Source organism: Aspergillus brunneoviolaceus, assembly GCF_003184695.1.
Source record: "Aspergillus brunneoviolaceus CBS 621.78 unplaced genomic scaffold BO95scaffold_66, whole genome shotgun sequence".
Classification (NCBI taxonomy): Eukaryota; Fungi; Ascomycota; class Eurotiomycetes; order Eurotiales; family Aspergillaceae; genus Aspergillus; species Aspergillus brunneoviolaceus.
Window position 1 is genome coordinate 68,392 of NW_020290796.1, and position 26,799 is coordinate 95,190.

At 55.1% G+C, this 26,799-nt stretch overlaps 8 protein-coding genes across 8 annotated transcripts; 4 read left to right on the top strand and 4 right to left on the bottom strand.

Annotated features, from left to right (window-relative positions):
- Positions 1–1,255: 1,255 nt before the first annotated feature.
- BO95DRAFT_420814 (FAD-binding oxidoreductase) lies at positions 1,256–3,092 on the top strand (the record flags this gene model as incomplete). The annotated part of the gene is made up of 5 exons (XM_025584544.1): positions 1,256–1,432; positions 1,491–1,707; positions 1,771–2,147; positions 2,243–2,619; positions 2,695–3,092. The coding sequence occupies 5 exons, from the start codon at positions 1,256–1,258 to the stop codon at positions 2,954–2,956; spliced, it is 1,410 nt and encodes a 469-aa protein (XP_025438836.1). The 3' UTR covers positions 2,957–3,092.
- Positions 3,093–3,522: 430 nt separating this feature from the next.
- Positions 3,523–4,955, bottom strand: BO95DRAFT_504340 (alpha/beta hydrolase; the record flags this gene model as incomplete). Its single annotated transcript, XM_025591123.1, has 5 exons — positions 3,523–3,893; positions 3,968–4,313; positions 4,338–4,521; positions 4,592–4,736; positions 4,922–4,955. The coding sequence occupies 5 exons, from the start codon at positions 4,953–4,955 to the stop codon at positions 3,523–3,525; spliced, it is 1,080 nt and encodes a 359-aa protein (XP_025438837.1).
- On the bottom strand, positions 4,790–7,017 carry BO95DRAFT_396428 (FAD-dependent oxidoreductase). The gene is made up of 2 exons (XM_025583750.1): positions 6,295–7,017; positions 4,790–6,208 (listed from the first exon to the last, which is right to left on the bottom strand). Exons 1-2 carry the CDS (start codon positions 6,591–6,593, stop codon positions 5,179–5,181), a joined length of 1,329 nt encoding a protein of 442 aa, XP_025438838.1. The 5' UTR covers positions 6,594–7,017; the 3' UTR covers positions 4,790–5,178.
- A 2,528-nt stretch (positions 7,018–9,545) lies between these two features.
- Positions 9,546–10,808, top strand: BO95DRAFT_475921 (uncharacterized protein). The gene is made up of 5 exons (XM_025589892.1): positions 9,546–9,770; positions 9,795–9,984; positions 10,048–10,170; positions 10,192–10,526; positions 10,589–10,808. The coding sequence occupies exons 1-5, from the start codon at positions 9,601–9,603 to the stop codon at positions 10,707–10,709; spliced, it is 939 nt and encodes a 312-aa protein (XP_025438839.1). The 5' UTR covers positions 9,546–9,600; the 3' UTR covers positions 10,710–10,808.
- An 865-nt stretch (positions 10,809–11,673) lies between these two features.
- Positions 11,674–12,754, bottom strand: BO95DRAFT_420821 (NAD(P)-binding protein; the record flags this gene model as incomplete). The annotated part of the gene is made up of 5 exons (XM_025584545.1): positions 12,706–12,754; positions 12,147–12,627; positions 12,021–12,071; positions 11,839–11,938; positions 11,674–11,777 (listed from the first exon to the last, which is right to left on the bottom strand). The coding sequence occupies exons 1-5, from the start codon at positions 12,746–12,748 to the stop codon at positions 11,676–11,678; spliced, it is 777 nt and encodes a 258-aa protein (XP_025438840.1). The 5' UTR covers positions 12,749–12,754.
- A 434-nt stretch (positions 12,755–13,188) lies between these two features.
- On the top strand, positions 13,189–14,947 carry BO95DRAFT_504354 (FAD-binding domain-containing protein; the record flags this gene model as incomplete). Its single annotated transcript, XM_025591124.1, has 6 exons — positions 13,189–13,473; positions 13,527–13,740; positions 13,797–14,197; positions 14,229–14,468; positions 14,516–14,631; positions 14,680–14,947. The coding sequence occupies 6 exons, from the start codon at positions 13,189–13,191 to the stop codon at positions 14,945–14,947; spliced, it is 1,524 nt and encodes a 507-aa protein (XP_025438841.1).
- A 355-nt stretch (positions 14,948–15,302) lies between these two features.
- On the top strand, positions 15,303–17,074 carry BO95DRAFT_371102 (FAD-binding oxidoreductase; the record flags this gene model as incomplete). Its single annotated transcript, XM_025582941.1, has 4 exons — positions 15,303–15,476; positions 15,581–15,797; positions 15,890–16,278; positions 16,340–17,074. The coding sequence occupies 4 exons, from the start codon at positions 15,303–15,305 to the stop codon at positions 17,072–17,074; spliced, it is 1,515 nt and encodes a 504-aa protein (XP_025438842.1).
- Positions 17,075–18,776: 1,702 nt separating this feature from the next.
- On the bottom strand, positions 18,777–26,495 carry BO95DRAFT_504375 (type I polyketide synthase; the record flags this gene model as incomplete). Its single annotated transcript, XM_025591125.1, has 10 exons — positions 26,360–26,495; positions 25,503–26,283; positions 25,334–25,445; positions 22,095–25,280; positions 21,850–22,044; positions 21,077–21,790; positions 20,812–21,018; positions 20,673–20,750; positions 20,543–20,617; positions 18,777–20,480 (listed from the first exon to the last, which is right to left on the bottom strand). Exons 1-10 carry the CDS (start codon positions 26,418–26,420, stop codon positions 18,777–18,779), a joined length of 7,113 nt encoding a protein of 2,370 aa, XP_025438843.1. The 5' UTR covers positions 26,421–26,495.
- Between the last annotated feature and the right edge of the window lie 304 nt (positions 26,496–26,799).

A 26,799-nucleotide genomic window follows, 5' to 3' on the forward strand; every position in this document is an offset into this window, starting at 1 on the left:
ACCTTGACAAGTGAGACATCGAGGTGTCATGTTGTCGAAAATAATGAGCATTTCGGATGGCATGACAAATAGTCACACCCGATGATGTCAGCTGACTGCAGCTGAAGCAACATAAGGTCATCCTGTGCCTGAATTGATTTTTCTTCACCTGCCTGTCTGCATGGAACTGTCAGCTTACATGTAGTAGTGTGAAATGTTCTACTCAGACTTACTTGAGTTTCTACTGAAAAAGGAGTTAAGTAAGGATTGTGCTAACATCAGGTCTATTAGATTAATGTTTTATCTCCTGCTTTAAAATCCTGCAAGTTTAATTGATATAGAAAGTAATAATTATTAATAAGTTTGATAAATATCTATTCTACGAACTAGAAACTTGTTTTTTTTTTTCAACTTTCCAATTCATTTGGTTTTTGTATACCTACTCACCGGTCCATCCCTATAAGCTGACATGTTGAAATCACCTGAACCCAATATCACCTCCACAGCGAAGATATGTAGAAATAACCAGCGACTTTATCAACAATAGCCCTAAGACAGGCTTAAGGCATCCCCTCTTCTGGGAATGATAACTCCAAGGTAGGCTGTGCCGGAGCATAAGCTTAAAGTACTAGTCGGTTTTAAGGAGCACCTCCTTAAGCATTTGTAGCTTGGTAGAGCAAACCAAGCTCCCTGGGGTTGTTAGGCAACGAAGTGCATCTGCCAGATAAGTGGCAAAGAACTAGGAAAACAAGTGCATTAGACGTATGAAACTGTTTAACAGCATGATGGAATATAGAGAATCAGACCAATTGTCTAAATAAAGAAGTGTCCTTACCTGCTCGCTGACTGACTAAAGGATTGACCATTTGTCGGGCTGACAGTGTGACACCCCAATCAAATCCTTCCTATTGGGGTGACATGTCAGCATAATGTAACAATTCTCTTGTGTTCTCCTGAAAGGTCGAGGTGCCTGATAGCGAGGATGACCATTACGGGTCAGCGCCGGAGCCCGGAGCAGCGGCACTGACTATCCGTCTTCAAAGAATCGAGCATCTGAACATGGCGGGATAAAACCCGAACAATACAACATCTGAAAACGATTGTAGGCTCAGCCAAAGTTTATAAGGTCCGTCTAGGAACAGATCAGCCGGGGATAACACGCAATCGACATCGACAGAGTTGAGCCCCAATGAGTCACTTACTCAACATGCGGTACTCGGGATTTCTGACCCTTATGTCTTTCTGGCTTGCAGAGGACAGTCAGGCATCAGCGGCGATGTCAACGACGAATCTGCTGTCCATCCTCAGCCGTGGAAACTGGTCGACTGGTACTGTGTTGTCCGCTCCAGGGTCCACCGACTTCACCGATGCCACTGCCCGATGGGATGTGTACCGGCCTCCGAACTATGCCGCGGCGCTGTCCATTCACTCTGAACAAGACCTGATCACAGCGGTGAGTGAAGTTCGATTGCAGCCATCAAGCTAGATGGAGACTCACTCAGCGGAGCTAGGTGAAATTGTCGACAGCCAACAACATCTCGTTCCTGGCCACCGGGGGCCGTCACGGCTATAGCATTACGTTTGGGAATCTCCAAAATGGCCTGGCCTTGGACTTGAGCCCGCTAGACACGGTGGCAGTTGACGCCGCTGCCGGCACCTTGACCATCGGGCCTGGTGTGACTTTCGGCGACGTTATGGACCCCGTCTACGAGGCGGGGTATCAGATCCGTGAGTCTCGTCCCATTATATCCAGGAATGAGGCGTAGCTCTTACTGACCGACCCTGGCACAGAGACCGGCACTTGCACATGTGTCGGGATGATCGGCGCCACCATCGGGGGCGGCATCGGGCGGTTGCAGGGGACGTACGGCCTGGTAATCGATGGGCTGCTGTCTGCCCGGGTAGTCACCGCCGCTGGTGAGGTCCTCGAGGTCTCGGAAAACTCCAATGCCGACCTGTTCTGGGGCATTCGCGGCGCTGGGGCTAACCTGGGTATTCTCACGACGGCCACCTATCAACTTCATCCTTTGACCGGCAACTACACCAGCATCGATCTAATCTTTCCTGCCAGCCGGAACGTGACCTACTTCACTGCCTTGGAGAACTTCAACATCTCCGCGCACTGGGCTATCGAGACAGAGATCCTCTACAACGCCGACATCAACGGTGTGAGTTCATCCCCTCCTCCCTCCTGGGAGAGGATTTTGCAGTCCCATAATCATCAGATCCTGGACTGGCTAACCATCCGCACACGTCCCTTCAGCCCGAGATTATCGCCAGTTACGTGTACGAAGGGGATCAGAAGGAGGCCCTGGAGCTCCTGGCGCCAATACTCGACGTCGGCCCCTCGTTCATCAACGTGACTGAGGTCCCGTGGAATGAACTGAGCGCGATCGCCGCCTTTGCCACCGACGCCGAGGTCTGCGAGAACGGCAGCATTTACGACATCTACGGGGTCAACCTGCGTACGCTAACGGCTGCCACCTGGATTGAGGTCTTCGAGATGATGGTCAACTTCTGGGCGGCTTATACGGAGGGCCAGTCGTCCAGTGTCGTATTCGAGTCGTGGGCCAACGAGGCGGTGGTGGCCGTGGCCGACGAGAAGACCGCATATCCCTGGCGCGACACCACGACTTACGTGTAAGATAGCCTTCCCTCCCCCCAAGGTGCGCAGGAGAAACTTGACCGCTAACTGTAGCATGATGCCTCCTGTAGTATGCTCCAGTTTGTTTGGAGTACGTCGGACAGCAGCGTCGAAGCTCCATCCATCGCCATGGCCCAGAAGGTCCGCGACACTCTCATCGAGACATCGGGGTACGACGACCTGGCGGTGTACGTTAATTATGCCAACGGGGACGAGGCGCTGGAGGAGATGTACGGGGCTCGGAAATTGCCTCGCCTGGCGGAGCTGAAGAAGAAGTACGATCCCAGCAATGTCTTCCGATATAGCAATCCTTTGCCCACCGCCTACTCGTGACCAGAGAAAAGAGGAGATCCGACCAGAGTAGGAGAGATGAATGACTGTACAAAGCGTTGTTGGAGTATATATGGATGTATGAATATAATTCAAGGACGAAGTACATTCAGATGGGAGTCCCCGGTTTTTGATCTATATCCACACGTCGAATCCGTACGGTTTCGTCGCTGCCTTGCATGCTTATACTCGTTGATCAGTTTAACGTTGGCACAACTTATTGCGTCTGCTTATGAGTTAGCACTCAAGGCAGCCCATGCCTGGCGACTGCACTTTGTTATCAAACTAATGACATATCAGGGTGTCAGTTGGTCTTCTCCGGACCTTTCCGGACTCGCAGAAATATTAACGGTCGAACTGGAGTACGATATTCTTGTTCTTTGCAGAACTGGATGATCCTCTTCATCATGTAGCCTAGCTGCAAGCAGTCTACGGATTTGCTTCTACACTTTAGGCCAAGAGAATTGCATTCACTTTATTACCCCACCGTTCTCATCCGCCAGCCGTCTATCGACTAGCCTGAGAGTTTGGCAACAACCGCCCCCCAAAGAAAATCTCCACTCGGGAACCTAGAACTGGGAGGACGAAGGGACGGGCGCTGAAGCTGGTGGTTTCCTGGGAAGATCAATATCGACAGTGCTGTCTAGCACGTTGGCCAGGAACTCGCTAATGCAGTTATTCGCTTCGGCCGGGTGGTGAATTAGCACCCAGTGCGAGGCGTCGGGGATAACCCTTGTCTGCAGGCCGGCGGGGAAGAAGGCGTCCTGGCCGTCGAGAAGACGGGGTGGCAGGGCGGGATCCTGGCCTGCCATGACGATCATGGCCGGGATCGCCAGCGCGAAGGTCGACTGCGCCTCCGCCAGATGCACTTCGTCCTCGCCGTTGAGGATGCGCGTGCGGTACCAGTTCATCGGGCCGTGCAGACCCGTCCGGGAATACTCTTAAACTGTGTCGTGTCAGTTGAGCTGGGCCAGTCACACTGGGGGAGGGAACAATGGCGGGTGAAGTCTCTACCATAAAAGTCCAGTATCTCCTCCTCCACCAACGGGGAGGGTCCGAACTGTGGCAGGCGCTCCGCGATCACGCCGACGCGGACGTCGAACCCCGGCTCGCCCCCGGATGTCACCCCACCGAACATGCTGCGCAGGAATCCACGGAGGTGGGCGGGCGACCTGGACGCGGCTGCCTCAGCATAGAGGCCCGCCAGCTGCAGCTGGTAGGCGAAGTCCGGAAACTGGCGGACGAACTGCTCCAGGGGGACCACGAAGGGCAGCGGCGGAAAGAAGGGGATGCAGAAGCTGACGAGACCGCGCACCAACTCGGGAAAGTAGAGGGCAATCCGCCACGCGAGGAAGGCTCCCTAGTTGTGGCCTACCAGAATCACTGGCGTGTCAGTCGTGGTTCGGATCAGCGCCGCGATGTGGCTGGCCATGCGCTTGAGAGTGTACGTCGACGGCGAAGAGGGGGCGGAGGTCCGCCCATAGCCCAGGAGATCAGGAATGAGAACTTGCTGGTTGAGTGACAGGAGGCAGGGCACCTGGTAGCGCCAGCCCATCCCAAGATCAGGCCTAGCGGAGAAAGACAATCCGAGTTAAACATGGGCCCAAGGGCAACTGCACTCATCGCACGCAGACGTACCAGCCGTGAAGAAGCAGAACAGTTGCGCTGGGCTTGGTCGGGGGGTTGGCCACCATATAGTGATATGTGATCCCCTCTTCGACGCAGAGTTTCTTGTGTTCCACGCGAGGATCGTTGGGGGCAAGAGCCTCGACGGTTATTGGAACTGGGTCGATGGATATGATCGGCTACCAATACTAGTAAGGATCGGGGATTCTTCTCAATTCAATAAAAAAGCAGTTCTGTTATGATTATAGGACGTTTTCCGAGCTGTTGAAGTTGTCGAGTGTTCTTAAATGTGAAAGAGAGACGAGTTTCTATGCTTGTCGGTCTGTACAGGACCGAACGGACTGATCGGAGATAATACAAAGGGCGAGCGAAGCATAATACCAGCGGCCGTCAGCTTACGCCTGCTAGCGCCATAAGCCCGTCCATGTGATAAAGATCTACCATTGCAAATCAATTTCAGTAAATTGCTATCTTCCTGCCAGATTGGTCCCCTGACCAATGGCGGCGATAATTCGCCGTGTAGGGTTAAGACCCAGGATGGCGGGAGGTCCCCCCACCCCAGCATCGAGATCCCCCACTTCGGATGAGTACGACTATATTTACAGTTTGGGCTGTCGAGTCCAGCGCACTGATCCTTGCCTCCCTTCGAATGGGATATATAGGAGGGTATGCCCGTGGCGGATGAGTAGCAGCGAAATAAGGAGCCCCCAGCCGAAGCGTTCGATGTCTACCCACGGGAGAATGTAGTGATCCCAGAACCAGGCCATCCACGAGACGGCCGTGACCTGGCGGATTATTGCGCGGCCGTTGCACCAAATCTGCTTCGCCTCGGCCTCGCGGGTCCGCTGGTACCGCCTGAAGGTGCCGTCGAGCAGCACTGTTGACGGATTCGTCGGGGAGGTCGCGAGCAGATGCTGCAGTTTGTTGGCTAGGGCCGCCGCTGAGTGTAGGCTATAGGTCAGCCCGAGGCCATTGACGCTGGTGCCCTTGTGGACGGCGTCCCCGACCAGCACGATGCGGTCGTGATGCCAACAGGTCAGGAATCCTTTCTTTTGGTTCAGCTTGCGAGCTGTGTTCTTGTCCGACCGACGCCAGATGTCGCCAAACTGGACCCCGGGGCAAACGGCAATGTCAGCCAGCAGAGCTGCGTGCGCCTCCATCTTTTGGAGGGTGGCTTGGTGCCCGCGCCGACCCGCGGCAGCAACAGGTAGCGGCGTCAGCGTTACGAAATGGACGGTTTCCCGCGTGGCCGTGCATTGGATTACTGATCCGGAGCCGCGCGACTCCAACAGCACTGCCTGCTCGATCCCAAGATCCTTATTAGAGGCCCGGCCGAAGATGCCGTGGAAGTGAGCCACCATCGGATCGATGTCCACGGCGGCCCCCGTGGCCCGCCTCAACAGGGTCTGCATCAGCGATCGGGTGCGATTGTGCACGCCGTCCGCCCCAATCACAATCGCTCCTCGAAGCACGGTTTGGTCATGCAGGTAGACGCGGACCCCGTTCGCGGTTGTCTGAATGTCCACCACCTCGGCTGAGGTCCGGACTCGGGTCTCCTTGTCCGGGAGATTGCCGTAGAGAATCCGCACCAAATCCGGGCGCAGGAGCGGAAGGAAAGCGTATCCGTGACTGGGAGAGAATCGATGCCTGGTTAGCTCTTCCGAGGCCAACAGCCCAAGGGATATCGTGATGATTGCCATGACCATGGGGCGTACTTCTCTTCCATAGACTCCCAGAAGTGGCTGTTTGTCATGACCCCGCCCGTGATGCCATCAATGCGCTTCTTAGCGTGCAGAGGGATGGCGACTTCCCTCAGTTGCTCGTGAACTCCGATCTGATCGAGCAGTCGAACCGTCTGGGGCCAGATGAAGATCAGATGGCCGTTCTTGTTCAGGACGGAGGCTTGCCGCTCCAAGAGGATGTAATCGATCTGAGCAAGCGCGAGGGTGTGGGCGAGGTAGAGCCCGACCGGGCCGCCGCCAATAATGATAACGCGAAAGCTCTTGTTATCCATGGGGTAAAGTGAGAGTAAGGGTGAGCCTGGTGCGAGGGAAGAGGGCTGTTGCGATTCGTCGGGACCGGCGTCTGCTATGAATCTTTATAAATTGCAACCTCTTCTAGGCCGCATCGTGCAGCGCAGTGTTATTGAATGGGTGACTGTGTTAGCTTTAGTACGTTCCCTCGACTAGCCAATCAATTAGGCAAGCCAGTCAATCAGCGTTGTATCAGACAAAGGGATTGCGTGCCTGACATGCACAATGAATCGAGGAAGATACTGCTGCGCATAAGCATGACAGGGATGCATAATGCTTACAGGCGTCATGGTGTGTCTACCATAGATTCCTAGAGTCAGCGATGACATGGAGGCTCAAAAAACATGGCGAAGCTGGTCGGGGTCGCTGAAATGCTAATAGCCCACTCTGACCCTCTACGCACTCTTATGTAGAGTCAGAAGAACACCGCTCAGTGTTTGTCCTCGCCCTCTTTTTTTGACAGCCACTAATTGCCGACCGCCCCTTTAGCTCTCCGGCCTGAGGCTAAGCAAGACACTAAAGTCTAAGCATCACCCAATATCACCCGATTTGTGGCCCCACACTATGCGGGTGACCTTATAGGCAGTTTTGGGAGCATCGGACCGAAGCATGGACTATAGAGTGGTGTCCTATTTCTACACCAATAATAATAATCTTGAAGCTTTGACCCCCTCACCCCCTGTAGTTTATAAGTGAGGTTGCATGCCAGCGCTGGTCTACAAATCAAGCGATTCTGAATGTGAGCGGCTTTATCTACAAAGACTGCACATGATTGGCTTCTTTTCCTCTTGATATGGAGTGCAAGGATCAGTAAGCGTATCCTTGTATATTATTTAAGTAGAAGCTGGAGTGAGATTTTAGTTCTCTAATCTCGCCACTCAAGAGAGAATGAATGGATTTATGGCTTTGTTGGGCTTCCGGGATATAAATATAGAGACCATATTATGAGATCGAAATCGAGAACCCCTGCTTCAAATACGCTTATAGCAGCAGCGACGACACGCTCTTTATGCACTAATCGCGAGCTAAAATGGTGGAGGAAAGTGTAATATCTTCGACAACCGAGCTGTCACTCCTCGCGGAGGCGTGAGAACTGGAGAACGTCTCCGACATGGCCACCCGCCGTAGGATTCAGAATCGCAATGCTCAACGGAATTTCCGTACTAGCCCCCGTGTTCCTGCCAGCCCCGTCGTATCAGGGCGCTTTTCCTACTGACTGAAGGACTTGTGTTTAACTAGGTGCTAGGCAGAAAGAGGCGCGAGAAGCCCAGCAGCTCGCTGCTTAATCCGACCCGACGCCCATCTCCAGTTTGGCTCAGCTGCAGGCCATCTCGACTTACCTATCAGATCCGGCGATTCTGGCGTCGCCGATTCCCCAGTGGGAGCAGCCATGTGACGGCAGTGGCTGGCCTCCGCAAGCGAGCCAGATGAAGTACGGCGTGGTCGCCGCGACCGTCGACGCCCGTGAGAAACCCCAGAGCGTGTCCCTGGCCCAGTCCCGCGCCAGCCCACGCAGTAGATCAGCAATCGTGCGGTCGCATTGTGGGAATAGGACGCGTGGCAGCAGCAGTCCCAGTGTCCCGACAGATCAAGGTAAGATCGCAGACGCCAACAGTACGGGGGGCACGGCGCTGCACCTGGCGGTGAGATGCGACCATAGCGAGATCGTACGGCTGCTCCTCGCGCATGAACGGCAGCAGTGCACGGTGCAGGACGACCGGGGTCAAACCGCGTTGCACATTGCCGCGCAGCGGGGGTGGAAGGAGATCTTGCTTGAGCTGTTGGCTACGGAGGCCCTGCAAGGTCCCGTGGTGACGAGGCTGGTTGACCTCCAGGATATGCAGGGCCAGACAGCTCTCGCCGCAGCCACCGAGCAAGGCCATGTAGCTATCGTGGAGGAATTGCTGCGTGCTGGGGCAAACCCGAACATCGAAGATCACACGGGGAAGACTCCGCTGCACGTGGCCACCCTCGGGGGAGACTTAATTCTAGTGGAGATGCTGCTGGAGGGAGGCGCAGACATATATATGGGCATGAGAACCTGAGGCCGTACATCTTGCCATTCCTCCGACTGCATGCATTCACACATGCCAATGCCGAGGCTTTCCTCCTCCTTCTTTGACACGTCATCTTGAGAACTGCAGGGTTAGGAAGACCCATGAGTCATATTGCTTCGTTAATACTAGACTGGTGTCAAACCCTAGGATCGTATAAGGACCCATATCCCTACAACCCTCGCGATACCCCATAAAGCAAGGAACGCCTATACTGATATCAATCCCATCACGAGACTTTGCTAGTGCGAACTATCACGTAGCCCATAGACTACCCATAAATACTACTCTATTAGGCTCAAGATATATACTAGGAAACATGGAGCTAGTAGAGAGAGAATTATCCTTTATAAGGTGTTGTTAGGTTACGTAACCCCTACCATTCAGACAGTAATCTACTGGGATTACGTTCCAATATATAAGTACCATAACCTATGGCCAAGCCTAACAATTTCTTTCTCATCAGGATTTGTCCTATGGAAGCACTGCGCAATCGCACGTAGACTATGTAACATCACGTATACAGACATCAGTCTGTAATCCCACAGCCACCCAGTTTCGGCCTCACCCGCATCCTGAGCGGGTGGCGGGCATCAAGCACTGGGGTGATTGGCTTACGTTCCATGACACCACTTAGCCTCAATTGCAGCAACTACTGCATGGTCACCTGCCTTATCACATTAAAGACGCACCCGTCAGCATGACGGCCCAACAACAAAGCAGAGATGCAGGAGGTAAACAGCGCTTGCCCGCCTTAACTCCGGCCGCAGTTCGGGCCTAACCAGTTCATATCGCCGACATCTCCCCATTATATTGCCAGACTTATACTTAACTACATTTTATTCTCTCCTCTTTTGTTCCACCCAGCTCAGATAGTGAGACCCCGTTCACGTCGATACAATTCTATACGAGAATCCGCCCAGTTGGCCTCATCATGTCAAACTTCACTCCGGCTGCTATTAAAAAGCGGGCGACACAGGGAGTATTCTTTAAATACCAGCTTTTTAACGAACCGCCCGTTACCTCGCGCCAGAAGGTCGATCTTATAGGGCAGACTATTATTGTCACCGGGGCCAATACCGGACTAGGCTTAGAATACAGCAAGTAGCTGCTGAAGCTGGGGCTGAGTCAGCTGATTATCGCAGTCCGTAGTATAGCTAAGGGGGAGGAGGCTAAGCAGCAGCTGCTGAACCAGTACCGCGGGCAGCGGAGCGATAACAGTAAAGTTAGGGTAGAGGTATGGCTGCTGGACTTGGCCAGCTATAAGTCGATTCTGGCCTTCGTGGAGCGCACCAAGATATTGGATCGGCTGGATGTGGTAGTTAACAACGCGGGGATTTTAAAATAAGTCTTTACACCCAACGTCTTTACAGGCTACGAGGAATCGGTCCAGATCAATTTTCTTTTTACCGCGCTGCTAATTCTTCTTCTTATCTCTGTACTACGGTCGAAGAACACCCCGCAACGGCCTGACCGTATTATTATTGTTAGCTCTGATACCTCTGTATAAACAAAGTTTAAGAAGCAAGACACCCGTCTTCTTCTGGCTGGCTTTAATAATAAGGTTCTTTTTTCTGAGGACTGCTACGCCACCTCTAAGTTTTTAAACCGGTTATTTATCTACGAACTTACCAAGCGCGTTCTCTTATTTGTTGTTGTTATTAATAGGCCTAATCCAGGCTTGTGTAAGTCGGGCCTTGTCTGCAAGTACTGCGGTATATTTATCGGCTTTATCTTTAGTATAATGGAGGCTATTCTTGCCCGGAAGCTTGCTGTCGGCGTCTGTGCCTTTACCGACGCCGCTGTTAACTACGGACCCGAGAGCCACGGCCAGTACATCGAGAATGGTAAACTTGCGGCGTAAGTAATTCAGTCCTGTCCCTCTTAGTCTAAGCAGGTTGTTGGCTAACCGGTATCTTTAGCTGGGCGCCTATCTTGTATAAATCCAAGGGCGAGAAGATTCGCAAGCAACTGTGGGAGGAGCTGATGGGTAAACTGGCATTTGCTAAGGTGGAAGACATCCTTAAAGGCATCAGCGCCTAGTTTACATTCCTTGCTTTGTCCCCTTTGTTTTACTTGCATTTTCTTCCTCATTGTTTTCTGACGTTCGCTCTGCCTTATGCTCTTGCTTCTCAATACAACCTTTGGATAAGTGGTAGAAAAGCAGTTGCGCGCCTAATCAAACGTGTAAATTACGCTTTTTCACCACGTTCACTTGGTGTCCAATTAAGGCAGCCTTCCCATAACCGCAATCCCGGGACACTGTGGTGTTTGGAAGAATGTTGCGTGCAGCACGCGACTGGCCGACAAAGGCCACCTATGGGAAAGATGCGCCCACGTAGACATCCTAACAGAGAGCCCTCTTGACCATGCGACCAAACATCCACCATGAGCACTTCTAGCATCTGAAGGCATCCTTAACTGACCTTTTTTATCCCCATGCACGGCACGAACAGGAAGATGTCTGAAAACCCCTCTGAGCTGCACGACAGCCCCGATACGCACTTGACCTTGTTAGACCTGGGAACTAGGCCACGAATCGGCACAAAGTAGGTTAGGATAACCAATAAGCTCACTGTAGAGGGGAAGGGTGGTTTCACCACGTTGGGGTAGAAAGGACTCCCGAGAAAGGCGAGGAATTAAGTAGGACTAGGGCCATAGGACTTGACAATGAAGACGAGGTGTAAAATACAAACAGTCAGACCCGGTGAGAGCCGCCGGGGAAGAGGATCCCACCCAAAGAGAAAGAACAAGCATTTACAGGAACAAGCCTGGTCCAAGGCGGTTTAATTACCTCAGTTATTTCTATAGCCAACCGGCTACCCTGCCTCATGCGGTTATTTCTATGACGACGAAAATGGAAACCGATCTTACAAGCAGCCTACCCAGGTACTATATCTGAATCGATTCAGGGGTTCTAATCCAGATCGCTAAACAGGCCACAAGTCGTAATGCCGAAGAGTGGCACGATTTAACCAAGCTGTAAAGAATCCGCCCCTCTACTGCACATCAAACTGCATCCACCGTAGCCTCTACCACGGGATCTCTTTGTCCTGCCTGCAAAACATCGATAAATTTCCCCGAGCTCGTCTCCCGTGTTGCCTGGTCAATCTACCATCGCGTTCAATCCGATCAGCACGGCGATTGACAGAACGATCTCCAAGACACTCACCACGCGTATGATGCTGGCCGCACTGTCAGCCACCGTCGTGGGGGCCTTCTCCATGCCCACTTGCCGTGCAATCCAATTGCCCGGAACGGTCTGGACATGCCTGCCGCCGTTGTCAGCTTCAGTATCCAGGGAGAGATGGTTTCCTTCGGTCACCCGGGCCGGGAGAGTGGTTGGGGACAAACCCGGGGTGGAGTGTCAAGGCAATTAGAAAGTCTTGACTGTGGTGTAGGGCACTAAAAGACGAGGGAATTGGTCAGTCAAGCCCTCACCCGAACTGTTCGTTCTCAACGGCGCGGAGGCAAACTCACTGGGTCAGCCAGTTCAAAGCGATCTTCGACACCCCATACGCGGGGACAATGAAGGAGCTCATCTCCCCCATCAACGCGAGTGAGGCGCTGTTGCTGGAGATCGACGCCCACTTGGGTGACGGAGCCGCCTGGAGCAGCGGCCGGAAGGTCTGAAACAGCAGTAGGGCCGACGCAGCGTTGGTGTGGAACGCGGTGAGCAAATCCCGGGGATGGACACCCTCCAGTGACACCACGGGCGGCGTGCCGCCAGCATTGGCGATGAAGATGTCGATGTGCTCGATCCCCGCGGCTCGGACTACGTCCAGTGCCTGTTTGGGATCCTTCACAGAGGTATTCTCGATCTGCACCAGCAGGACCTTGCTCCCCGAGGCTGTCTGGAGGGATTCCAGCTCCGCGGTCGAGGCAGCCAGATCACGCAAGCTGCCAATGACCAGGTGGTTGGGGCGCGCGAGGTAAGCCTCCACCAGACCGCGACCGATGCCTGCGGGAGTGTCTCAGTGAGGGAAGTTTCTGTAAGAGATACTGGTGGTTGGTGGGGGAGGGGGAATGTGTACGGTACCTTTACTGACACCTGTGATGAAGACGACGGTTGACTGACTCATTGTGATGATCCCGACTCAGCAGTAGCAGATTTGGCGAGATAGCGATTCATATTCATAGGCTCCAACAGATAGCGGACGTATCCCGCCCGGAATTTGCCCTCCGCATGTCCCTTAAAACAGTCTGACATGATTATAACGCTTCGCCCGAGTGGCTGAAGTCTGATATAAGCTTGGGCTGTAACTGATCTGCTAGTAGTGGAAATAATGACTGTCAGCTTAGCGTAAGCGTCATGAATGCCGTAAGCATGTAGAAGGGAAGCTCGTAACCGAGCTCCGTCGTCCTCCCGCGAACGGAACGAATGTGTTTAAACCTATGTCAAATTTATACTAGATGTACTCTCGGCTCTCAATAACTGCAGGTTAAGCTATTCTGATTGGATCGATTCTATTCTTATCTTATTCCCCCAACGCAGTAGTAACTACCTGTTCCTCGCAACGTCATGGTCCACTTTCTTTGTGCCACTGCATGCGCCCTATCCGTCCTCTCACAGCTAGGCACGGCGTGCACAGTGCGGACCTCCTCAGCGCCAAGCACTCTAGTCAATCGAGACTGGACGGCGGCTGAGATCGCTCCTCGACTGGGGCCCCTGCTGTCCGAGGGCTCCAGCATATTCGGTCCGACTGATTCCCGGTGGGCGAGCGCGACGGAGCGATACGACACCTACACTGAACCGCACGTTGAGGTAGTGGTTCAGCCAGGCCAGGAGAGCGATATCCCGATCATTGTAAGCACAACAGGCTCCGGAAGTGGTCCTTTGCTTGCTGATAGAAAGACTAGATTGAATTCGCCAACAACAATAGCATTTCCTTCTTGGCTGTGAACCGCGGCCATGGGATGACCACGACACAGTGGACATTTCATGGGATTAAAATTGACCTGTCTCTCCTGCGGAACCTGACTGTCTCGCCCGGGGGTCAGACGGCATGGATCCAGGGCGGAGGTTGGGCGTCCGAGGTCATCGGGGACCTCTGGGACCAGGGCTATGTGATGAGTATAGATTCCCCCTGCAAGAAGCCTGCTTGAGTTGGCACTAACAAGAGACTGCAGCGACCGGCAGCGCCGAATGCCCCGGGATTCTCGGGGTCGGCCTCGGGGGTGGCCACGGCCGCCTGGAGGGTATGTACGGGCTGATGAGCGACAACTTCGTAACCTTAAACGTGGTCCTGGCCAACGGCACCATGCTCAACGTTTCCAACACCTCCCACCCGGACCTGTTCTGGGCGATGAAGGGGGCGGGCCACAACTTTGGGGTCGTGACGAGCTTTGAGATCAAGATCTACCCCCGCCCGATGGAGAACTGGTACTATAAGATCAACACCTGGACCGAAGATCACCTGGAGACCGTCTTCACCGAGCTGGCTGCCTTCCATGCCAACGGCAACTACACCAGCGACATGGCGGTCAATTACGGCATGTACATGCTGGACACTAGCCTCAATGTGACAGATGTGAGTGTGAGATGCTGAGCGGTGCCCGGAGCGAGGACAAGCTGACCCCGAAGCAAAGCCAATCATCTGGTGGTCTTTCGTCTACGCTGGATCCCAGGCGGATGCGCAGCAGTACCTGGACCCCTTCGATGCCATCCCGGCTCTCACGGTCTCAGATGGCAGCGTCCCCTACAATCAGATCGCCGACAAGACCGGCACCGGCCTCACCAGCGGTCTCTGCGCCGACGGCTACGCACACGTGCACTACACCTCGGGCTTGCAGACCTGGAACGTCACAGCGCAGCGGAAGATCTATGACCTCTTCAAAAAAATGTCGAGCAATACCCAGTCTTCGCCGGCTCCGCGGTCGTCATGGAGGACTACGCGCACCAAGGCGTGGCCGCCGTTGATTCCGACAGTTCTGCCTTTCCCTGGCGTGACCGCTCCCTCCTCAAGTATGTCGTTTAGCTCGCTGTGCTCTTCAAACTACTGATCGCTCCCAGTTTCATCTCCATGACCTATGCCTCCAACGAGACTATCGATCAACCCGCATTGGATTGGGCCGCCCAGACCAAGGCTCTCTGGGAGGAAGGCGATCCCAGCCTACGGCCGAGTACGTACGTCAATTACGCCCATGGCGATGAGTCGCTGGAGTCCATGTACGGCTACGAGTCCTGGCGGCTGACTAGGCTGCGCGCTCTTAAGGCTCAGTTCGACCCCGAGAGTCGCTTCAACTACTACAACCCGATCACCACCACCAAGTCGGGTTAGTCCAGGGAGCTGACGGTCGTTGTGCGATTTTGTTTCACTGAAGAGACAGGATGGCTAGCGGCGGTCAACACGACTTACAGACTATACGCGAGAGAGTAGATACGATAATTACGGCCTAGCTCAATGTACAAAATGGGGACGAATACCGGTCCAAGCTACTGTAAGATAAGCACTAAGGCAGCACTCTTCCTAGGCACGGTCATCGGACAGTAAGCCCTAGGGGTTTTAAGACACTCGCAGCGATGGTCAGTATGGTATATAAGGAGGCAATGAGCCGAAGGCGCAGCACACCAAAATATTTGGTAATTCTTTACCCTTATTCATAATGCATCTTTTGAACCTGGCATCCGCCCTGATGGCTCTCGCGTCCACAACGCGAACAGCCTCGGCGTCGACTGCTGGAAAGCTCAATTTCTACACCCCTGCTTGGGCGGGCTGGGATGAGCATGTCGTGCGGTGGTCCAGCTACAAGGCCCCGACCTTCTCTGCCGTGTTCCTACCGGAGACCGAAGAAGAGTTGTCCGAGGGAGTAGGTCCCCCCCCCCCCCTTCCTTTTTCTTTCACCTTTCTTCTTCTATTTTTGATCTTCTGGGCGTCGATCTATATAGTATTAACTAGAAGCTGGGCGTCTAGATTGCGCATCTAGCGAAACATCGGATCCCTTACCTGGCCACCAAAATCGCCGGTCATGGCAACAGCCCGACCCTCGGAACCTATCAGGACGTCATCCAGGTTAACTTGAAACATTTCCGCAATATCACAATTAACCCTGAGAACACGGTGACGGTGGGAGGAGGGGCCAAGTGGGAGGACCTCATTCCGCGTCTTCGCAGTGCGGGGCGGGAACTGAGTGCGTGCCCTCCTATAGACAACCACCCATCCACCCTTATTCTATCGAAGCCCACGGTTTACCACAAGACACAGCTAACATGTCTCCTATAGCCGTGGGATCCTTCCCGTGCGTGGGCGTTCATGGGGTTATGCTCGGTGGAGGCATGGGCCGGCTGATGGGCACATACGGGTTGACGAGCGACGGCTTACTCCGCATGAAGGTGGCCCTGTGGAACGGCACCATCGTCGAGGCCTCAGACGAGGCACTCTCAGATCTCTTCTGGGCGATGCGGGGTGCTGGCCATAACTTCGGGGTGGCGATCGAGTCGACTCTGCAGACGTGGCCGGACCAGGGGGGGCTCCACTACAACGCGGATATGGTGTTCACGGATGAATCACTAGCCGGGGTCCTGACCGTGGCAAACCGTCTCATTCGCAAGGGCCTGGACCCAGCCGTAGGTCTGGTCATTGGCTATTTGTACAATCTGGAACTGGACAAGGTAGGTTTGGGCTTGTTCCACATCCGAGTGCACGATTGTTTCTCCACTAACCGGTCTGCAGCCGGTGCTCATGGTCAATATCGTCTACGCCCACGACGAGGAGGCCGGCCGTAAGTTGGTTGCCCAGTTTTCAAGCACGACCACGGAGACGGAGCGGCCGATCTCGCGCGTGTTCTTGAACGAGACGGTACTCACGTTCGCGGAGCTGGGGTCCGGGGACGCGCTGCCCAGCGTATGCCGGACGGACCAGTATCAAAACCTCTACACTGCCAGCAGTCCTACTACCTTTGACGTCGATGCGATGATCGAAGTATACGACTCCTACGGCCGGTTTCTGCGCGAGCATCCGGCCGCCAATGCCTCCATCCTCCTCTTCGAAACCACCAGCCGCCACCGCATCGACGCCTTTCCCGACGACCACACCGCGTACCCGCACCGTGGCCGGCTGGGCACCAACGCCATCATCCAGATGACCTGGAAGAATGACCGCATCTCGGCTGCGGTCGACCGCTGGGCTAAGGGGGCCCGTGACAGCCTCGCTGCCCCGGCAGTCTCAGGCGACCAGCGTCCCCACGTCTACATCAATTACGCCAATGCTGACGAGCCGCCAGCCGCGGTGTACAGCTACGACCCTATCCGGCAGGCCCGGCTATCAGCCCTCAAGCGAAAGTACGACCCCTACGGCTTCTTCAACGCGTATCATCCTATTCCGCTGCATCCGGGTCAGTGGAATTTGCTCCGGGAGGGTGGGTGGTGGTCGATCCCGCCCTTTCCCAGAGCTTGCCCCGGGCAATGAGCTCTTCGCGGATGCGAGCGTGGTCGCGGTGGTAGGCAAGGGGGAAGCTCGAGAGGTCCACAATTGGGGTGGTGCCTTCGTAGGGGCTGAGTGTGAACTCTTCCGTCTCGTACCCAAAGCCCTCGCCATCCCAGTCGACGTACTGGGCCGCGATCGCGAACACGCCGCTTCGCTTATCGTAGCTGCCGGATTGGAACCGGAACGCGCGCTGGCGCCCGTCGACCACCCTGATGATCGGAGCGCCGGGCTCGAAGATCGCCCACAGCAGATCGTGGGTGATCACCTGGTTCTTGACGAGGTCGTTCTTGCGCGCAATGGTCTCGCGAAGCTCCTCCTCGAGGATCCGGAACAGAAGCTCCACGTGGGCTTGGGTGGTGGGATCATCTTCGCGGGCCCGCGCCTGGCAGAACTCCTCCCATCGGTGGACGAACGGCTGGAACGGCTGGTGGAACTCGAGGCGGTCGAGGCTGGACGTGATCCCGGGATAGCCCGTCAGGAGGCGGGCCAGAAACCCCTTGAGGGGCTGGCTTTGGACGACCACGGAGTGGATCTTGAGGTTCCGCTTCCCGTCGTAGCATTTGACCTTCCGGACCAGCAGCACAAATCTGCCGGACAGGGACGTTTCCCCCGGATCGAGGAGGTCCGTGGGCGGCTCGCGGGTCCAGGAGGTGCGGCCCCTCTCGTCCGGGGCGGTTTGGTACAGCACGTGGGCCTCGCAGATGGAGCCAGGTTCCGCTGCTTCCTCGGTGGGTTCGAGCTTATCCATATCACCTAAGGAAGAAATAGAAATGCTTCAGCGGGCTTTGCAAGTTTCATGCTCAGGGGACTCCACGGATACTCATACCAGAGGGAAGAAGAGCCATTCTGGGCTGTGTTAGCGAAACGGGCGAGGCGTATGTCGGATAACGGGAATGGAGAAGTGAGCTGAGATTGAGATGGTGAGGTTGGCGGTTTATATGACCTTCATTAAACCCTGGATTGTATGACTGACTGATGACTGGCGCCAACGGCGGTATGAGCCAGGAACCTGCGCGGTTTGTCCGAGTGATTAGCCAATCCAGGCTCCCATTTCCATAATCTAGGTAGCCATCTAGGTAAGTTAGGCACCAGCAGGAGGCAGACCTTGGAAGCCTAGAATGGGGGGACAGTGGCGTCTACTAGGTACTAGGTAGACAGACTTCAGTGATCCAAGCGCCCAATAGAAGATAGAAGAAGCACTACTTACTGAGGTGTTCAGTGATGAAGGTGTGATGAATGCAGCTAGGTGAGGCTATCTGAGAGGAAGACCAAAAGGACTAAGCTAGGTGGGTATACTAGGGAGTAAGTGGGCGGTGAGTAGCCTGACTACTCTGCCACAGAGGGAGGGCTGAGAGGCAGATGAGAGGCAGATGTTTGCTTAGTGCGCGAGGCTACCTACCATCATAACACCAGTGAGTCATCGATGAGATGAGATGAGCAATTGAGCCTCGCAGGGTCTCGGTCTCGTCCCACGCCTGGATCGGTCTCGATATGTCCATGTCCACGGTTGTTGTTTGCGCTGGGCGCCACGCGTATCTCATATCCTTCATGCAAGAAAATACTGTACACAATTTCCATTACTATTGCTATGATTATGATGCACAACGTCATCCCTATCCTCAACTAACGACTACCACAACCAAGCCCAGCACCTAAGCACTCGCCTGCAGCAACCCCTGGGCAATCAACTCAGCCAACAGGTTACCGTCGTATTCCTCTGCAACAGAACAACGAAGGGGACGTCGACCTCGAAGGTCCGGAACACAAACGTCCGAAACTCGGCCGCCAGCATCGAGTCCAACCCAAAGTCGCCCAGGGGGCGATCTGGATCCAATTCCGTCTCCGGGAGGAGAATGAGGTTGGAGATCTTCTTCGACACCACCGCGCGCAGGGCAGGGAGCATCGACTTGGGGTCCTGCTGGTCGCGGAGCAGCATTGCGCGCGCGATGTCCGCGGGGAGATGCTGCGCCGCAACGGTGCTGTGCTGTGTCTCGCCCGCGGCGCGGCGACGGGCGAAGGATGCCGTGAACAGTGCCGCTCGTGGATCGGCGAAGACGTGGTTGTCGCCCTCGAAGCCTCGGTCGCGCTGCTCGTGCAGACCGATGAACTCGACTCCGGTGAGAAGGTGGCTGCCTGCCAGATGGTCGTAGCGGGAGTCCCACGTTGGGGGCCCTTGATTCACGAGCGCCAGGTTCATGATCTGGAGGAGCTCGTCTTCGTTGATGGGGTGGATGCCCTTGCGCTTCATCAGGGCCTCAATGTCCGGGTGTTCGTGCAGGTACCCGACTTCCGAGATCATGCCGTAGCCGATCGAGATGGCCGGTAGTCCGAGGTGGTTGCGGTACCGCGCGAACGCGTCTAGGAAGGCGTTGGCCGCGCAGTAGTTGCTTTCGGTCGCCGTGCCCACGGTGCCGGAGATGGAGGAGGTCATGACGAAAAAGTCCAGCTGGGAGTGGCTTCGCGACAACGCATGGTGAAGATTCCATGTGCCCTGCACTTTGGGCCCCAGGGTCGTGTGCCATGCACGGTGCGACATTTCACTCCAGAGAGCCTCGCTGAGCGCCATGGCGGCCTGGATGACGCCCCCGATGGGACAGTCTGCCGCGGCTGCGACGGCGCGTTCGACATCCTCGTACCGGCACACATCGCCCCGGATCACGGTGATGTGGGCTCCCTGGGCCCGGAGATCGTCGACCATGTTCTGTGCCTCGGGCTTGTCGGTACCGGATCGACCCATGAAGATGAAGCGGCGCGCCCCGCACGATATCATCCACTTGGACAGACTGCGACCGAGCCCGCCCAGGCACCCGATCATGAGGTAGCACTTGTGGGCACTGAAAACTGTTTCATACTTGGACGGGATCACCCTGATCTCGGTGTTCGGGTCCTGGAACGACACGGCCACCTTGCCCAGTCGCGTGCCCAGCGAGAAGTGCCTGAACGCATCGGTGATATCCGACGCATCAAAGGTCTTGATCGGGAAACAAGGTTCGCAGATCTTGGAACGCACCAGATCCAGACTCTCCGTCAGGAGGGCTTTCCAGAGTTGATGATGGGCGGACTTGGTGGAGAGATAGAGGTTGGACAGGTCGAAGGCCATGAAGGAGACGTTGCGGCCGAATGTGGACATGTCCAGGACCCCATGGTCGAGGATGTCACGTTTCCCAATTTCGACGAAGCGGCCAAAGTCGGCACAGGCTTCGAAGCTGCTGCGCAGGAGATCCCCGGTGAGCGAGTTCAAGACCACGTCAACTCCCTGACCAGACGTCGCTTCCATGATGGCAGGCAGGAAGGAGGAATTGCGCGAGCTGAAAATATGTGCGGGATCCAGACCGTACTTCTCAACCAGAAATGACTTCTTGGACTCATTCCCGACAGTGGCGAAAATCTATCGAGTGACTCAGTATGAATGACCCAAATAAATGACTACTGACTCTCCAGCGACCTTACCTTTGCTCCGAGGTGTTTCGCATATTGGATAGCCGCAAGTCCAACTCCTCCGGCAGCGGAATGAATGAGAACAGTCTTGCACCGAGTAAGCCCCAGATTATGCGAGATAAGCAAGATCGACAGCACTTACCTCTCCCGGCTGCAAATGCGCCCGGTACTTCAATCCATAAATGACAGTTGAGAAAACAATCGGAATCGTGGAGGTCGTCTGCACATGATGCGTGAGCCTTCTGCGTGCGTAATCAAGGGACAAGAAACACCTCACGTACCGTGAAATCCTCCTCCTTGCGCAACTTCGACACGGCCCAGTGTGGGAAGCGCTCGACGGTTGCAAAATGGCCGGGGGCCATTGCAACGACACGATCCCCGGTCTTGAACTCGGAAACATTGCCGCCTACCGCGGTAACAACACCGGCACATTCGCACGAACACGATGCATCTTTGGTGTCGACCTTGGCGCTGATAGCATACAGATCCTATGTTTCTCGTTACCGACCTCGTCTTTTGATATTGCCTTAACCAGCGGGTGCCTACCTTAGCGTTCATACCGACGCTTTTCACGCTAATTTCCACATAGTCCGGATGCAAGGCCGTTGGGTGATGCTCCTCCTGCACAAAGTGGATCGTGTCCATCTGCCCCGGGTCCTTGATACCCAATTTGCAGCCTCGAGCGGTTGATAGAGGGAGGTCAATGGTGTCCCTGTTCTGTTTGAGACGGAAGGTCTCGTTGAGGCGCTCGTCTGGCTCCCAGCGAGAGATATGGAGGACGCCGTCCCGTTGCGCGAATTCGAAGTCCGGTTCCGGGTCGTGGATCAGTCGGTCCAACACATGAACAACATTCCGTAGAGTGTCAGCAGTAGCAGCAGATGATGATGAGGTCGATGATGTCTCGCCGCCCACGTCGAGAACCGCGAATTGGAGTGAAGGCTGCTCGAGCATGAGCGCACGAGAGAGTCCCAAAACGGGCGCGAAATCGGGCTTTTCTCCCCTAATGAAACCGCCATTGACAATCCATACGATCTTCGCTACGCGATCGGTTATACTCTGGAACTGTGCCAGTTCATGCTCGTTGATCGTGGTCAGCAGAGGCTGCTGCTGCTCTAGAGTGGATACGACGAATGAACGGTCCGGAACGGTCACGAGGCTGACCTGGGACAAGCCAATGATGTTGACGACAGTTCCGAAATGTCCTTGTAGGATCTTTTGAAGCTGTAGATCCAGGGGTGTAATCTTGTCATCTCGGGTCACCTGTACCCTGGTTAGAAATCAGACGTGCTTGGGGGTAGTCAAATAAGATTGGAACTTACCACGATTGTCGGGGGTTTATCCGCCTTTGCCTTCCTAGCAAGGCTGCCGAAAGTCGCAACTGTGACAAGGGAGGGGGGTGTTCCTTTGATGATATTCGTCCAAGTTATAGCGTCACTGGGTGGTGCATCCCCTACCGCGATGACAGTTGCTCCTGGTGTAAGTCTGCTAGAAAGAGCCGGCGTCCAGCAATCAACCTACCACATATCAGTCTCCAGTCAAACTCGCGAAGCAGTAGTAAACATACCGAGGGGACAAGGACTATATCAAACTTCTTGTCCTTGGGGATCCCCGCTGGACACTCTGAGTTCTGCTCGTCTGTAGTCACTGAAAAAACCTCCTCACCTACCAGATCACCGTCTGCAAGGACCCCACGATAGTAGGTGTTATACCTCCTGAAAGAGGAGTCAGCTCGTAGAAGCTCACGAACAGCTTCTGCTATTTGGCTCTGGTCGCCGAGTTCGAGGATATTGCTGTTACAGCGCTGGTGACAGGCCAAATCCAAGGCACCGGCCAGGCGCAGCACGCTCTCATCAGGCATTTCCCTAGACCTGTAGCTCTGTACGAATCGGTTCAGGTACTCGTCAAGGCCCCGGTTGGTTAGCGCCGAGAGCGCGGGCTTCCATGCCGCTCGCACGAGTGGATTGCGTTGCTCAGGGGCTTCCGTGTGTTTGTTCCCTTGGTAGGCGATACAACGAGCTTGACTCATTCTGACCAAGACCTGGCCAGACGAGTTGAACAGCTCCGCATCGATCTTCACCGTTCCAAATCCTACACTCTCTGACTTGGTGTCAATGCACCACGGTTTGTCGGTATCCATGTTGAGGGTCGACGGAGCTGCTATGTAGACCGAGTCCATCGCGACCGGGACTGTCGCTCGGAGCTTGCTCACCCAGCCAGCAGTGGTTGCAACGAAAGCCGTCTGCAGCATCGCATCAATGGAAATTGGATGGGCGATGTATTGACCGAGCGGGGTACCACGCTGAAGATGTGTGGTGGCCGCTGCTACGTGCGCCGCGCGCGCACGGTCTCTGAAGACCTCCTCCATGACCGCGAACTGGGGACCCCAGTTGAGCCCTTCTCGAGTAAACTTGTCATACCAGACACGGACCGCATCTTGCTGCATGTTTGACCTGTCGAGCTGGATGTTTCGAGTAATCCGTGGCGAGGCTTTTTCCGCTAGGCGAACGGCCGCGTTCATGTGCAAGGTCGCCTGGGAATCACTGTCAATCGAGAGCACACGGAATCTCCACCATTTGTCAGAACTTGCGAGGCTGGAAATGCTCATTGACTGCATCTCGGTGAAGATCTCCGCCGTAGACTTTCTCTCCGGGTCCATATCGAGAGCCTTGATGAAGTTCAGATCACGAAGCTCTACACCCGGACAATCTTCCAGCTGCAGACCTGCAACCTGGCACATCGCCTCCACGGCCATTGCAATATATGCCGCGGCAGGGAAGACCACTGACGGGCCCAGACAGTGATGCGTGAGCCATTCGGTCTCATTCAGGTTCAATATATTTCGCCACGTCACCCCTGCGGTGCTCCCCCCCACCACTTGGGATCCGAGGAGATCGTGCCGTGGATATTTGCGGTGGCGGAATTCGATACTAGCGCGAGGCTCAGACCACAGTGTGGGAGCACTATAATCCCAAGGATAAGGAGGCAAATCAACCAAGACATGCGGCTGAGATTCATCGGCAAGCATCTTACGGTATCGAAGCTCATCGTGCCCATGCAAAAATAGTGAGCCGGCAAGTTGAAGAATAGTCAACGAAGCATCTTGGTCACGAATGAGAGCGGAATCGTAAGTATAGCGACATTGTTCGAGGGTGGAGGCAGTCTGCTTGATGGGAAGTTGTAACGCTGAGTGCGGACCCAGTTCTACCAGATGATAGCTAGTCTTCGTCAAGATGGTCTTGATAGCTTCATCGAATCGCACCGGAGATTCGAGATTTGTACGCCAGTAGGTGGGCGTCCCGACTTGACTTGTGGTTACCGGCCGACCAGTCACGGTGGACATCATGACCACTGATGTTGCCGGACCATCGACGTCTCCAGTAACGAGCCCGTTACTGTGGCCATTAGTGGCCTTATCCCAGTAGCGCTGGAGTGAGGCCTCATATTTCGGACCCGGAGCCTTCATATGGTGCGAATGATATGCTTTGCCTCCAGTCTTTAGTTTTCGAGCCCAGATGCCTCTCTCTTGGAACACCGTGAGCAGAGAATCCACGGCCACTGTATCCCCACTTACGGTGATGCTCTCCGGCGAGTTTGCACATGCGACAGTTACAGAGTCTCTCAACGCACATTCCTCGATGATCGCCGCGGCCTGATCTTTCCCAAGTCCCACGGCAGCCATGGAGCCCTCGGTGGGATCATCGGCGACAGCAGCTCCGCGGAAATACGATGCAAGGATGGCTTGCCGGGCATCGATCGCTCCGGCCGCATACGCCGCTCCGATTTCGCCGGAGGAGTGGCCCACTACCATCTCTGGTAGAGCACCCCAGTCTTTGAGAAGATTCGTCAATGCAATTTGCACCGCCGTGCACAGGGGCTGTGAAATGTCCGCCGCGCTCGTATCGCACATCTGGTCACCGCGCAAAAGGCCCTCCAGCGTCCAGGCGGGCGCATCTGGAGGATCAAGAGCTTGGAGGCACGAGTCAAGATAACCGATAGTCTTTCTAAACACGCTGTTCTGGCTCAGAAGCTCCTTCCCCATTCCAGTCCATTGTGCGCCCTGCCCGGTGTAAATGAAGACCAACGGCAATGGTGCGCCTTCGCTGGCCGACTCTCGCAATTTCAGGTTCGCCAAATTGACTCCTTTGTTTAGACTCGCTTGGGATTCGATAAGAAAGCCGCGAGTAGCCATCCTAGAGCGACGGCAGCTTAGCGTGAAAGCCAGATCATTGATCTGAATAGGATGGCCCGACTGAGCAGCGGCGAAATCAGCCAAGTTACTGGCCATATGTCGAAGAGAGGTCTCAGACCGAGCCGAAAGAGGTAAGAGATAGAGCCTGTCCTCTGTATTTCCCTCTACCGGCGAGTTCCCACCGGCGCTGGTAAGTTGGTCCGTCGGTACTGCTTCCAGAATCGCGTGGCTGTTTGAGCCTCCAAAACCAAAGGAGTTGACCGAGGCTCGCGGGACGCGGGAGACCGGCCATGCTTTGTTGGCAGTAACAATATCGATGTTCCATTCCTTAGTTCGAATGCTGGGGTTGATCGCCTTCACCCCGACCGTCGCAGGGAGCAACTGATTCTCGAGCGCAAGAGTGACTTTGATCAGGCTCGAGAGACCGCTCGCTCCTTCGCTGTGACCCAGATTCGGCTTGATGCCCCCAACGAGCGTCGGCCGCCCCGTGTGATGATGAAAGACCCCGGATATGGCCTCGACTTCGATAGGATCACCGACCTTGGTGCCGGTTCCATGCGCCTATCCGTTATCAGCATGTCAGCACGCCCCAGCGTTCGGGAGTTTAAGCTTACCTCGACGTAGTCCGTGTCGCCTGGATCCAGACCTGCCCGGCGATACGCTGCCCGAATGACGGCCTTTTGCCCTTCCACGCTGGGCTGGACAATGCCTGGTGTTCGACCATTCCTGAAACATGGAGGAATAAACATTGTGGGCTGGCGACTATGCGATTGGGGAACTTACCCATTGACCGAGGTGCCTCGAATGATGGAGCGAATGGGATCTCCATCTCTTAGGGCATCACTGAGCCGCTTCAGATAGACGGCCGACACCCCCTCAGCTCGACCGTAGCCGTTGGCCGATTCGTCAAAGGTATGACACATGGAGTCTGGCGACAGGATGCCGGCTTTTACGGCGACCATCTGCTGCTCCGGCGACTGGATAAGGTTTGCGGCCGCCACCACGGCCGCATCACAGTCGCGGGCCTCCAGGGCCAGACATGCCGAATGCAGGGCATACAAGGAGGACGAGCACGCCGTGTCCACCACATGCGACGGGCCGCGCAGGTCGAAGCAGTGGGTGATGCGATTCGCCAGCACGGTCAGGCCCGACCCGGTGGCACTGTACCGGGAGAAGTACTCGGGGTCTTTGTACTGCATGTTCAGGAAGTCGTTGGTGAAGTTGCCCACGTAGACGCCGGTCTTGGAGCCCTGGACCCTCTCCAAGGGCATGCCGGCGTTCTCGAACGCCTCGTAGGTCACCTCGAGGAGCTTCCGCTGCTGGGCGTCCATGGACGTGGCTTCGAGGTTGTTGATGCCGAAGAAGGCGTTCTCGAACGCTCGGATATCCTCCTGGATGAAGTATCCCCCCGTCGAGTTGATGCTCCCGGGTCGTTCGGCGTCCGGGTGGTAGTATGCTGCGGCGTTGTAGCGCTCGCGTGGGACGGGGCCGTGGCCCGTCTCGTTCCGCACGAGCAGCTCCCATAATTTGGATGGCGAGGACGCTTGTCCTGGTAAGCGGCATCCTGAAGGTGCAAGACATTGCACGAGTTAACCTAGACCGATACGCGAGTGAGAAAGGGGAGCTGTTGTTCCTCCTACCTATGCCCACGATGGCGACTGGTTCACATTGGCGCGCAGGAGTCAATTCTGGGTGCTCCATTGTAGATCGTGATGGTTGCTAGGTACAGTACACAGTACATGCACCTTTCTGTGGGAAGGAGAAAAAAGAAAAAAAGTAAAAAGTTTAGGGGACGTGCGCAAAGCTCCCTCCCCATCTAATCGATCCTTTTGATCAGAGCGCGCGGGGGCCAGGGGTATCTATGTGATGTGCCGTCCCGAACCCACCGTACTTTTCGTTCCAGCCATCACTCGTTAGCATGAGGCCAGCGGCGATAGCCAAGATGAGGGGGCCGAAATGTGGGAACGTAGCAAACACGAGGAGGGAGGCGGAGGACAGAGAGGAAGGGCGAGTGTGGATTCCAAGTTGCGTGAGGATCACGGATGGTTTGCCAGCGGCACTACTAAGTAAAATTGTCTCA

What these genes read in the sequence shown, in the direction of transcription:
- BO95DRAFT_475921 (XM_025589892.1), top strand. Translation starts at nt 9,601, where the DNA reads ATGTCAAACTTCACTCCGGCTGCTATTAAAAAGCGGGCGACACAGGGA. An exon ending in TATTGGATCGGCTGGATGTG is followed by an intron (nt 9,985 to 10,047) that starts GTAGTTAACAAC and finishes ACAGGCTACGAG; the next exon opens with GAATCGGTCCAGATCAATTT. An exon ending in GAGAATGGTAAACTTGCGGC is followed by an intron (nt 10,527 to 10,588) that starts GTAAGTAATTCA and finishes CGGTATCTTTAG; the next exon opens with CTGGGCGCCTATCTTGTATA.
- BO95DRAFT_396428 (XM_025583750.1), bottom strand. Translation starts at nt 6,593, where the DNA reads ATGGATAACAAGAGCTTTCGCGTTATCATTATTGGCGGCGGCCCGGTC. An exon ending in TGGGAGTCTATGGAAGAGAA is followed by an intron (nt 6,209 to 6,294) that starts GTACGCCCCATG and finishes ATTCTCTCCCAG; the next exon opens with TCACGGATACGCTTTCCTTC.